The sequence below is a fragment of the Alexandromys fortis genome, unplaced genomic scaffold (assembly GCF_014885135.2).
Source record: "Alexandromys fortis isolate MF-2015 unplaced genomic scaffold, M_Fortis_MF-2015_v1.1 scaffold_319, whole genome shotgun sequence".
In the NCBI taxonomy this organism is placed as follows: Eukaryota; Metazoa; Chordata; class Mammalia; order Rodentia; family Cricetidae; genus Alexandromys; species Alexandromys fortis.
The window spans coordinates 776,514-789,170 of NW_026068193.1; the positions used below are offsets into that span (position 1 = coordinate 776,514).

The 12,657-nt window shown below is 47.8% G+C and overlaps 1 protein-coding gene across 2 annotated transcripts in view; it reads right to left on the bottom strand.

Annotated features, from left to right (window-relative positions):
• Positions 1 to 10,341: 10,341 nt before the first annotated feature.
• Nhej1 (non-homologous end joining factor 1) overlaps positions 10,342 to 12,657 on the bottom strand; it is a 97,477-nt gene continuing 95,161 nt past the window's right edge. For both annotated transcript variants that reach the window (XM_050129653.1, XM_050129652.1), the window contains 3 exons: positions 11,728 to 11,845; positions 11,122 to 11,240; positions 10,342 to 10,743 (listed from right to left, as the gene is read on the bottom strand). In XM_050129653.1, the coding sequence (XP_049985610.1) occupies positions 10,669 to 10,743; positions 11,122 to 11,240; positions 11,728 to 11,845 (312 nt within the window). In that variant the 3' untranslated portion in view covers positions 10,342 to 10,668. The remainder of the gene's footprint in view (positions 10,744 to 11,121; positions 11,241 to 11,727; positions 11,846 to 12,657) is intronic.

Sequence of the window (12,657 nt, forward strand, 5' to 3'; positions counted from 1 at the left end):
AAAAAAAAAAAAAAAAAAAACCCAACAACAACAAAAATGTTTTGAGAAAGGATTGGAAAATACATCATAGGAACCAAATAACTTAAACATCTGTTTGGCAAACGATCATGTTGCAGTTTTAGTAAATCTTACTATAATGCTATAGTAGCAATGCAGCATCTTTATAGTACATAATGATATATATAGGTACACATGCTCTAAACTCACATACACATATGAACTACATAGGATCCATACAGTTAAAATGGATTTTTTTCCCACTTTTCCCCTTCATAGTTCTGCCATTTGACCAGGTTTATCCAGCTCTAAACCCAGTGGTGCTGGGCCACAACCAGAGAGGTTCCAGGAACGTAGTTAGTCAGATGTCCTGCGGTGACTCAGGGTACAGCAGTTCTGAGCCAGCAGAGACGGCACCAGACCTGGAGGGAGCAGAGCATTGTCTCTGTACCTTCCACTCGTGTGACCTTGCAGGATTTCAGCCTTCTCATTCATAAAATGAGAATAATGCCAGGCGTGGTGCTGCATGCCTGTAATCTCGGCTCCCCAAGTGCCGAGGCAAGAGAATCATGAATTCCCGGCTAGCAACAAAGCAACAGCCTATTTCAAAAAATCGAAAACAAGAACAAAAAAACAACCCCTACCTCACGGAGTTGTTAAGAGGCTTGAAAACTAAAAGCATTCAGGAGTAGATGTCCAGTGTCGGTTGTGTTGGTTCTCCTCTCCTTCGCTAGGGGCAGTCGCCGCCCTGTCTTCTGCAGTCCTTCTACTGGGCGCAGTTAGGGTTGCTGGGTTTGTGTGGTCTCTCTGTAGACCAGGCTAGCCTCAAACTCAGAAATCCACCTACCTCTGCCTCCAGAGTGCTGGGGTTGAAGGGGTGGACCACCACTGCCTGGCTTACACACCTAAGGTTTTAAAAAGGAAGTTGCCGGGCCTGCTAATGACCACCACCTCCCCATCACCAGGATGTCACTCCGTTAGGTGACATCTACCTGGACATGGTAGTGTAACAGACATGGAGGGAAAGGGGAGGCAACTGGCAAAACAGAAGTCTTGTCCCCAGAAACTTTTTATTTCACCCTCCAGAGAAACCATGCCAATAAAAGGCCCAAATGCTGTTCATAAATGAGCTAAGGAAGGTGCATTATAAATAGATAGGCGAACAGGGAAAATGAATTTCATCTAGGAAAATATGAAATCAAGAAACAATTAGCGAGGGGCTAGAAACCTGCTGGGCAAAATCAGTTCTGAAGGAGGGAAACAGATGACCACAACGGCTGGGTGAAAACGGCTCAGAGGTGCGGGGCAAACAATGGCAGCCTAGCAATGACAAAGCGTCAAGTCAGTGACCTAGGCAAGGGGACCTGTACAAACGTCTTAGGAAAGCTGACGCCATTGTCTTAACTGTATAGATGAGGAAACCGTTTGCAAAAGGAGAGGGAGTGGGCGTCGGAACCAAGTCCCACGTGCCTCCACAAGGACATGCTTTCTTGGTGAGTGACTCCTGGGGCAAGCATGCTAGGTTGCTGACCTCTGTTCAAGCCAGTTATTATTTTTTCTGTGTAATCTAGAAAACTGTTTTCTCCTTTCAAGACCTGTTACCTTAGGCTTTTGAGCCCTCATACTTTATTTCTCCTGGCTGGTTGGGGTCACTTTGACTCCTATTTTATTTTGGAAGAGGTTAGGAACTCTCAACAAATTTGACCTATCTGAAAGAAGCATGCTTCTCTTTCAACTTTCAGATCAGTTCAGAACACATTTAGAGACCCAATTAGAGCCACTCAAATCTAACAATGCTTTGAAATCTAGCTATTGATTAGAAATGAGAATGTCAAGTTACCTTTGGCCAAACAATAAGCTCATTACAAGGCACTTCAGAGAGACTAGGGCATTCAAGACTTTGCTTTGATGACTTTGAAACGGCATGAAAAGGCAGCAGAATTAGTTACAGAGTGTTTACCTATCGAGTCAGAGACAAAGACAGCGGGAAAGCCACCGTATGGACAGACATTTGCAGATACACATACATATAAACTATTTCTCGGCCACAGGCCTGCAACCCTACCTCCTTAGGAAACTGAGGCAGGAGACAGTCAAGGTCATTTCACAGAGCACAATGATACTCCATCTCAAAAGAAAATGGTAAAGAGACTGATAAAGGTCTATGGTAGAGTACTTGCCTAGAATGTGCAAGACAAGGTTCAATCGCCACTATTGCAAAAATAAAATAAATGGAGAAGGGGGGAAAGAGAGGGTAACAGAATGCATGGGACATAAAAGCAGCAGTGGGAAGGGTGTAGGGTATTTGGGGGGGAACAAAGGGGTCAAGCAAGAGAAGGAAAGTGCAGCAGTGGGGAGGAGGATGACTAAGAAAGAATAAAAAAATATAACGTCATAATGAAACCCTTTACTATGTATTCTAACTTTTAAGAAAGAGTGTGTGTATGTGCGCGCGCGCGCGCACACACACACACACACACACACACACACACGTAGAAGCCTGTGAAAGCCAGAAGAGGGCATCATATTCCCTGAAACAGGAGTTAAAAGTGGTTGCCATCTGCCTGATGCGGGTGCTGAGAACCAAACTCAAGTCCTCTGAGAGGGCAAGTGCTCTTCCCACTGAGCCACCTGTCTCTCCAGTTCCTTGTGTGCTAACTTTAAGGTCTGATTTTAAAATATATTTCTGTACAGGATGATGGTGCGCTTGCTAATGGGCCTAACTTGTGCCCTAGTGCCTCTATCTGAAATTAATTGCTCAAGAGAAAATCTTGGAAAACGCTAGTTCAGCGAATGTTCAGCAAGGGGCACTGCTCTGCCCTAGAGTGTTGCCTTTCCTGCCTGCCAGCGTTCTGTGCTGGATTTGTATTTTCTCATTCCCACGCCTACCCAGTCCCTCTTGACAGCCATCACTTGGAGGATGCTGAGGACCTAGAGCAGTGCTTCTCAAGCTTCGAATGTTGTGACTCTTGAACATAGTCCTCACGTGTGGTGACCTCCAACCAGAAAAACATTTTTACTGCTACTTCTTAACTGTAATTTTGCTACTGTTATGAATCGTAATGTAAGTGTCTGTGTTCTCCGTGTTCTCCGATGGTCTTAGGTGACTCATGTGCACGGGTTGGAACTGCTGACCTCGAGTAACAAAAGCAAGACAGTGCACACTTTCTACCTGCTTGCTGATAATCTTCGTTTCTACAAACCACTCTCCTTCACAGTAATAGCTGATAAAAGATATTTGGCCCCCACGCCCACCATACATCAGACTTCCCCCGATACAAAGGATAGTGGTTATAGCCACAAGTTTCTAAGACATTCCAAGATCCCATTAATATGAAATTGGGAATGTGTGCGAATCTTTTTCACTTATTAATTCAACAAAAAGACATTTACTTAATGCATAGTTGTTCTTGGTTTCTCGGATATGAGAAAATAAAAATTGTTACATTAAAAATATATGAGAGAAAGAGAGAGAGAGGGTGCGTGTGTAGAGGTCAGAAAGGCCAACTTTCAGGATTTGGTTTTGTCATCCACCAGGAGGGCTCCAGAGAACAAACTCAGGCTGTCGAGCTTGGTGGCAAGTGAGCTTATCCACTGAGTGGGGACAAATTAAAACAAACAAATACAGCCAGATTCTGGATGTCACAGAACTTTATTCTAGTGGAAGGAATCGGGGAGATAGACAATAAAAAACAAACACAATCGAGTAAAATTTACATTGTGTTAGAGAAAACTTAGGAAGGTTATTGAACAAAATACATTCACAGGCTTGGGGGTTGGCCAGTTGGGAAGGGAGTGGAGGGAGGGCATTAGGTTGAGTGTGGATCTCACCTGGAAGGGGCGATCTGCAAAGGCCTGAAAGAACCGAAGGTTTGGCTCAAGCACAAAGCTGGGGAGGAGTAATTTCAGTAGACAGGACAGCCTAGATTGGGGCCCTGGGCCGCGTGACGTGCGTGACAGAGCAAAGCCTTGTGACTGAGACAGGCAGGAGGTTACCCAGTGAATGAGTTTGCCTTTTAACTTTCGGATCCAGGGGGCGTTCTGGCCTCCTCTGCCTCCTGTGGCTATTCCTCCTCCCTTTAAAATGCTTTGTTTTTAAATTTAACTAAATTTTAACAACTTTATTGTTAAAAATTCCACCTTACTCCCCTCCTCCTCCATGCCCAGGGCCTTGTGCGTGCAAGGCAGGTGCTGTACCTCTGACCTCCAGTCCTTGAAGGTGGTTTCCAAACTTTTTTTATGAAGCTCAAAGTGAAGGTAATTTACTCTTTAAAGGTACTAACATGTAAATGTTCAGAGTAGGTACACAGTAGTAGTTATATAGAAGATTTTGAAATGAGAGAAAAGAGGGGGACTCATTTGCTTGAGTAACCTGAGGGGATAAGAACCTATCCTTCAAATACCTGCTATCTGCTTTGGGTTTGTGCAGGGCTATTGAAAACAAGGCATGTGTCTATGCGGCCACACCGAGGCAATGTAGTACCAGTTAGTAATTCCTGTTTTCTATTTATCCCCGACAATTTACCTGTGTCGGCCCCTTCAAGTCTTCTGTAGTGATCTGAACTGCAGTTTTTTCCCGTTGGTCTCTTCCACCCCCAGGTCACATCCCTGGGCAGCATGAGGTCTGAATAGCCATTCTGGCCTCTCACATTCTACTATCTGGTCAGTGATACGGCTCACCGTCTAGAGCCTCCACGGGGACCTTGCTCCCACTGAATTATCCCCACGCACCATCTCAGCCACTTGGATGTCAATGTGCTCCCGTCATCTTTGGTTTACTGAGGTGCTGGTGCCTCTTCCTGCCTCAGCCCCAGCTGTGGATCACATTAAGTTCTTTTGGGGACTCCCACCCAGACGTCCATGAACATCTTAGATGCTTCTTCCCAGGAGTCGCTTGCTCTCCGGGCCTCTTTCTGGTGGGAAGCTCAGAGCCCACCGAGGAGTGCCTGTTTTACAGTGACTTTGAAGATGTCTCCCCGGGAACCCTGGAACTCCCTGGATCATCACTTAGCACCCTTTGGAAAAAAACAGTTTCAAGACTTCTTCACTGGGTACCGCCCCGCCCTATATGAGCAGATTAATACAGTTTCACTTGGCACTGGTCTGCTATTTCCAGTCTTCAAATCCTAAAAATGCAAGTATACTTTGACCGTTCAATAGTCCATAGTGCTGGAACTGGGGCCTCACAGCAGCTCACGTCACTGACTGGTGACACCTGTGGCCTGCATATCTGCGGTGTAAACAACCAAGTGTGAACCTAGAGAGACTCCAGTCTGCAAAGGGAACTTTCTCTGTCTTTGGATGGGCAGATCACAATCTAGGCACTGCATCTTCCCTTTCAATCCAAAACTCACTCTTCTCCTTCTCCTGCTTCTGATTCTCCTCCTTCCCCTCCACCTCCTCCTCCTTCTCCTCCTCTTGCTTCTGATTCTTCTTCTTCCTCTAAGATTTACTCCTTTGGCTTGAGATTATAATTATTTAAATTATCCTGCTAATTTAATTCACAGCTATCAAGGTCAGAGACACAATGGAGCTAGCCACTCCATGAAACCACCCACGCGGTCATTAGCATCACCTACACAGATCTTTCTTTGGGATATTGGTACTAAGCTTGCTTTCCTGTTGGGTTATTAACACTCCACCTTCCCAACCAGTGTCTTCCCCTTCCTCCCGTGAGTGGTGCAAGACCAACTGGTACTGCTCTGAGACCTGGGAGCATCAGCTGGCAATGAGGACATCAGAAGTCTTTCCTGCTCATGTCTTGAATATGGAATTTCTTTACCATCCATGATTCCAAGCAGTACTGTTCTTGATCCCTCTTAATCACGCCCACTCACCATTCCAGGCCTGGGCAGGGAGGGAAAGAGGGATGGGATGGCAGTCAAGAGGGTTGTCTCTCCCCTATTCCAGTCTCCCTCTCCTGTCACTGATTTCTGACCAGGCTGTCGATCCTATCAGGGGTCCATAAAGCTGGGAGGACTCTGGCCCGAGAGAGGGGGGTAGGGGTTAGGCAAACAGGCCAGGGAGGCAGTTGGTTGAAATTTAACCACAATATTCTTGGTCTCTATTGTTTTGAGTGAGGCCCAATATTTCCACAGCAGGATTATAGGATCTGATTAACCATGTTAGACAACAATGCTGAGCTGGGATGGGCTTCCCCTTCCAGCTGCCAATATGAAAAAGTAAATATAACCCCCAGATTTCAGAAGAGACTCCCAGAGCCCCCAAGTTCTACTCCCCAGTTCCCCCAGCTCTGCCACTGCTTGGGGCCCCAAAGTTCAAGGAGGTAGAATGGTACTGCATGCTCCTTTAACTACTGGCCCTTGGCCCAGCGGACAAGTAATCCTGGCACAATCTTCCCAGGTGAGTCAATGGCTGTGTGCTCCCCACACCCTGGAGTTCTTTTAATGCCTCTTCCGGGTTCCCCTGGTAGGTTGGTCTGATTCTCAGAAGTCCATGAGAGTCGAGTGCCCAGAGGCCAGCACTCATTCACAATGGTCCAAGGTTGTAAAAAGCCACCAAAGGTGTTGGGGTCCAGGCGGGAATACTGAGTGGGAGTGTGGGAGTAAACATCTGGTAAAGTGCCTCTGGTACCATCTAATGACCCGTGTGCAGGGAGGTGGAAGCACGGAACTGGAGGACACGCGAAGGACTGCCATGACGACGGGGTCTGTGTGAGGGTCCCCAGCCCTCGCGCAGACAAGCTGCCTCACACTACTCTCAATGTTCTCCCTCAAGGAGCATCTTCTGAGACCTAGGGCAGTGGACCACAGAAGGGACCGAGAGCAGCAAAGAAACTTGAACTTGAGTATCATACAATATCCTTGGGGTCAACAACAGGGACCCCTCCAAGGCAACATCCTCCTTTGCTGAGGTGTCTCCTGTATCTAAAGGCCTAGTGTGATCTCTTCCAACTTTTCCAGGTAACAGGGACTAGTAACCATGGCTGATGGCTTACTTACAACATGCCACTTACTCCTTTTGAACAGGCTCCTCTCACACCTAAGAATATTACAAAAGACAAATTACTTAGAGAACTTAGAAAAATACATTCTGATTGCTTAAAAGACTCTCATCATAGCTATTCCTTGAGTGCTTACTATGATATCACTGCAGTGACATTTTCCAGTTAGAGTCAAAAACTCTTCCCACGTGAAAAGAGGAAAACCAAGCCCATGAGAAAAGTGTCTGCTGACACAGGTTACATTAATAACACGGTGATGATGGGGTTAGCAGAGGCTAGCTCACATCAGGATGAAGTTAGAGGAGTTAGGGTCCCCTGCACTCTGTGGAGCAAATCTTTGTAGTTTTAGGAGGAGGAGAAAATAAAAGACTAAGCAGAGAAAGGGAACATCGTCCCAGGCAACATCAGAATGACGGAGAAAGAATCAGTCCAGGGGAAGGGAGGAGGAGGGGTGCAATTCCTCCTAATTACCATCCCCACTGCCATCTTTGCAGCAGACACAGGTGCCCCTGGGACTCTCCTGATGGGTCCCACCTGTAGCAGCTGCCCTAAGGGCTTGGGAGATGGGGGGGTTAGATGAGCAAGGGGTGTCCTCCCCCAGAGCCCAGGATGAACCCTGCAGCCCCGCAAAGATCCTGGTCTAGCCTGAACTCTGCCAGTCTGGAGCACGGAAGCACAGAGCCATCTCTTTACCACCGTGGGATCTAGGAATTCCAGGGACGACGAAGAGAAGGTGGCTCCCTTCTTTCCAGTTACTTCTCTCTCCCTTGGAAACACCCCTGGACTGGGAGGCTGGCTCCTGGTGTCAAGAAAAAGGAACGACGCTGGTGGGATTTTTCAAGACCCAGCTTGGGATCTGCTTGTAAGGGCCGCTGGGAAACACCACGAGACACCAGGTAAGGGGCTTCTACCCAGCTGAGGTACAGAGAGGACATCTCCTTCAGCAAGGCGTGACCCGTGATATCTGACCGGTCCCTAGCTTCCTGCGGGGAATCAACCAGCAAGGCCAAGTAGGCCTCGCGACCTAGGTGGCGCTGTTTCTCTACTTTTTAGGTCCAGTTGTAGCAAGAACTTCCTCGAGGTACCAAGCCCTGCTCCTGGCTTGCTGGCTTTCTCGTGTAAACCACCTTATATTATTTTTTTTTCTAAAAATACTCCAAAGCAATTGAAAGAGTCCCTTCTCCCACCAGCCAGCCCTGGCCCCAGCCCCGGCCCCGGGGAGCGGGCGGGTAGGCGGGGAGGTGGGCCACTGCTTTATTAAACACAGGGAAAACTAATATTTACGGAATAAAATTTATGGAGCAGCCACGAGAATTCGACCCTTTTATGTGCATGGGCAGTGGGGGTTGGGCCAGGCTGGGGGCCTCAGGGAGGGGCCCAAGCCAGGGGGCAGGGCTGGAATAGAGCCTGGTTAGGCCAATTTGTCAAAGCGGGGATTTCCCTGGAGTTGCCCTGGGATGAATGATTCTCAAACACCACCCTAGCTCAGGGGTAAGGGTTTCAGTGATGCCTGAGCCAGGGCCTCTGGCGGTAATGCTTCCCCAACAACATCTGAGCAATACACCCAAGGCAGGAGCAGCTTTTAGGAACACAGAAGACTAGGCACCCTCTTTTGAGAGAGTCCCACAATCTCATGAAAAAATGAACAAAATTATGTTTGGGGAATTTTCCTTGTAATTTTAGGGGATTCGTGATTAAGAATGCCTGCTGGAGGCTGCCATGGGCAGAAGGATCAGCCAGCACAGGACACAGAGCTTCGCTGCGGTAACACCGGAGGTGTGGCCTCAAGGAGGGAGCCACAGCGGGAGCCCACGCGGCTCCTCAGGGGCTCCTGCCTGGTGAGTCTGCACAGAGGAGAGCACCCTGCTTGACGGCACGGTCCAGGATAGAGGTGTAGACTGTGAAAGACTGCAAGAGGATGCTAAATCTTTCTGAAAGATTTTCAGTCAAGTATCTAATAACTGTGACTGGCTGAGGTGTTCACTAGCTCTACCTGCCGCTTACCAGCTGCATGACCTTCAAGACTAGGTGTCCTACCAGGTTACTGTCTCCTCTTCAGACGATGCTGTGAGGTGCTCATTTGGACAGACTACGTAGTATATGAACTGCTCGATAACAGCTAGCCGCTTGTTACCACCGTTCTAACTGTTGCAGGAATCAGTGCTTTAGCCTGGCTTGTGTGAGCCTGTCTCCCTGGACTGACATCTGGGCAGAGAGATCAGTTTCAGGGAGAGAGGGAGGAGACATGGATTTGAGGAAGCCCTCCAAAGCAAGCACACAAAAATGGCTTCTGCATCTGCCCTCCCCTTACCCACCTAAGTGCTCCCAGTGAACATCTGAGTTCACGTTCCACTGCTTTCAACCCAAGTTCAAGTTTCAGATGGTCTTACTCTAGAGGAAGACATGGTAGAGAAGGTCAAGATGCTATGCAGACAAGCCTGGGTGCCCGAGAGTGACTTTTGGGTTCTGTCTGTCTTACATAACCTTTTCTTGTTTTCAGACGAGATCTTATTCTGTGGCCCAAGCTGGCCTTGAACTCAAAGCAATCTTCTAGGGCATCCTAGCCTTACTACATTTTCCTACTAGACACTGGTTCCTACTAGAACCAGTTATGTTCTAGACTAGGACTTTTGGGGTTCCTCTCCCCTAGCACCATAGCTATGCTTACTACATTATTTAAAGTAAAGAAAGAGAAGTCAGATTTAGGGGTGTGACCTACTAGGCAGAGTCCTCACCTAGCATGCAGGAAGCTCTGGACTTGATCTTCAGCCCTGCAGACACCAGGTGTGCTACACACACGCTTGTAATCCTAGGACTTAAGTGCGGACAGGAGGACCAGAAGTTCAAGGCCATCCTCCTGTTTAGAGTTCAAGTCAGCACACTGCCTTTAATCCCAGCACTTGGGAGGCAGCCTGGTCCACACAATGAGTTCCAGGTCAGCTGGGGCTACACAGTGAGACCCTGTCTTGGGTTGGAGGGGGTGGGGCTGCAGAAAGATAAAGACTACACCCCCCCCCCACACACACACACAGAGCAAGAGTGAGAACAAGAGAGAGAGAGTCGGATTCCCTTTCTCCCACCCCTGGGACCTGATGTCACCCCTAGTACTTGCAGTCATTTGTAATTTTTATCAGACACTATGGTTTAACCTGTTCTCTGTGCTTTAGAAGGAGACAGAAAAAACACACCCCAGCCTGACAGACAACAGTAGCAGTCTGTCTTGTGCCACCATGGAGAGTCCCCACGACCAAGGTTTCTAACTGACTGACTGCCGGCCACATCAGAGATGCTGATGACTGACAGCTCAGACACGACCCAGAGACAACCAGCGACTGTGGGTGAGAACAGGTTAGAGACCACACACAGGCCACCTCAACAGCAGGGGAGCGTGAGTGCCCTTTATTCTGTTGTAGGAGAAAAGGGTTTTCTGAGGGACATGTGTCTCTCTACAGACCTGCTTTACTTGAGTTCACACAGGGTACTAGTTCTAGAGAAACAACTTCACTTGTGGATGGATTGCCAGTGGCAGTGAGTTGGAGCCGGAGCCACGCTTCCACAGGTGAGAGAGCTTCCAATCAGGAGCTGTCAACACAAATGCTGGTCCCTGACTGCAGCTCCATTGTGGAACGCCCTGCTGTGCAGCTTTGTCCCAGATGATGCTGGGAAGCTGCTCTGCTCTTCTCAGTGGCAGAGACACGGCAGGCAAGTCAACTGAAGAGTCCTCTCAGCTTCTTCCTCTTGGACTTTGCCAGCTGAGGTCTCTGCGCAGGGCCTGAAGCACCCTAGAGGAAAAGGAATCCCAGATAATTGGAGTTTTGAAACATATCTCTCATGACTCCTGGCTGGTATGAAGCCTTCTTAAAGTATCTGATGTCGATGTTGTGAGGTCTATTTTAGGAAGTGCTATAAGATTCTAAGTGCGCATGTCCCTCATGGGCCATCACCGAAAGTAAAGTATAAGGGGGTGGGGGGGTCAAGGTTCATCATTCAGCTCAAGAATGGCAGGAGATAGCAAGGGAGGATGTGGGAAAGCACAGTGCTCTATGACTTGGCAGCAGCTCACAATCTCTCAGACTATCAAGGCATTGTCAACCAGGCAGCGGCTGCAGAGACCATGGCTGCAAGGTTCCAGGTGCCAGCTTCTCTCATGTGTGACTCACCAGGGGCTCAGGCTCAGGCTCTGAGAGAGCTGGAGTGGATGACACTGGCTGTTCGAGCTGTTTCAGAAGCTGGCTATCAGTTCCTTGAGAGGTGGGGCTGCCTGATGTCTGTGTCTCTCCTGAAATCAGAAAAATCAACAAAAGACTAGAGAAATGCCTACTCTCAGGAGAACAGAAGCATTCACTAAGCATTCGGACGAAGGGCAGAGTTTGCTATTAATATATTAACAGATTGAAGGAGCCACCTTCCAGCTGACTTTAACCCTGTTCCGATGAAGACTCCCAAGCCCACTTCCAGCACGTAGGTTGTTTCTTTGACTCACAGAAGCTGAACAAATCTCTGTGCATCCCCGGGATGAATTCTCTGGCTAGTTCTCTTGTTAACTCCTAAGCACCCAGGAGTTATGTTCTGTGGTGAGTTACGTGTTCTGTGTCTGCACTGACCACATGGCTACGGAGCACTTGAAATATGACTAAGCTACATACGGAAAAGAAGTTTTAATTTTATTTAGTTTATATTCATTGAAGTGTAAATAGATGATTTGGTTAGAACTGCTAAGCTCCAACTCTACTCCAAGCAGACCAGCTGTGACTGGGCATACTCACCAGAGCCTTGACGCTTCTGCCCGGCTTGTATCTGCTGTTTGGTGACTGCCACATAGAGATTCTGCAGACTCAAGGCAAATGCCCTTCCATCACCAACAGTGCACGCCTCTGGCAATTTCTAGAGGAAAGGTGACATTGTCACTGGTCTGCCTGGCTAGAGAAAAAAGAGCTGATATCCCACTGACAGAACTGCCATCAACCCCAAGCAAATCTGTATGAAGAAGTATGATCCGATCCAGGGCTTCCATTTGAAAGCCTGCGGCCCACTGTTGGCACAGGGACTTCCCATGCACTCTCTTCTGAAGTCACTCTGGTGTTTCCTCCAGTCATGAAATTAATTGTGCTTTACTGTGAACACCCCATGGGCCTCTGGTCTCTTTCTTCTTACGTGATAACCTCTTGGGGCGTTGTTTTAGGAAACAATCTTCCTGGGCTGGGGGTACAGTTCATTGACAGAGTACTTGCCTAGCATGCACAAGTCCCTGGGTTCAGTCCCCAGGAGCAGCACCATACACAAAGGACATTAGCTGTCCTAAGCATCCTTGAACATCCAGTTTGCTGCCTTAAGTAAGTTTACTCCTGAATTTCCACAGTAGAGGAAGAAAAAGAATGAAGTCCAGAAGGGGGAAAGGAATAAAACGGGGACAATGGAGCTACAGTGAAGCCCTATCTCGGAAAAAAAAAACAAAGCAAAAAATAAATGATGGTGGCACGATGTCAGTCAGCATTAGATGTAGACCAGAATAATCACACAGAAAACTATGATAATTACAACACTGTTTGGCTGATGGCTCAGGCATATTCCTGTCTAGCTCTTACATCTTAAATTAACCCATTTTTATTAATCTATGTATCACCATGAGGCTGTGGATTACTGGTAAGGTTCTGGCATATTTCTCCTTTGGAGACTATATGATGTCTCCTTAATTC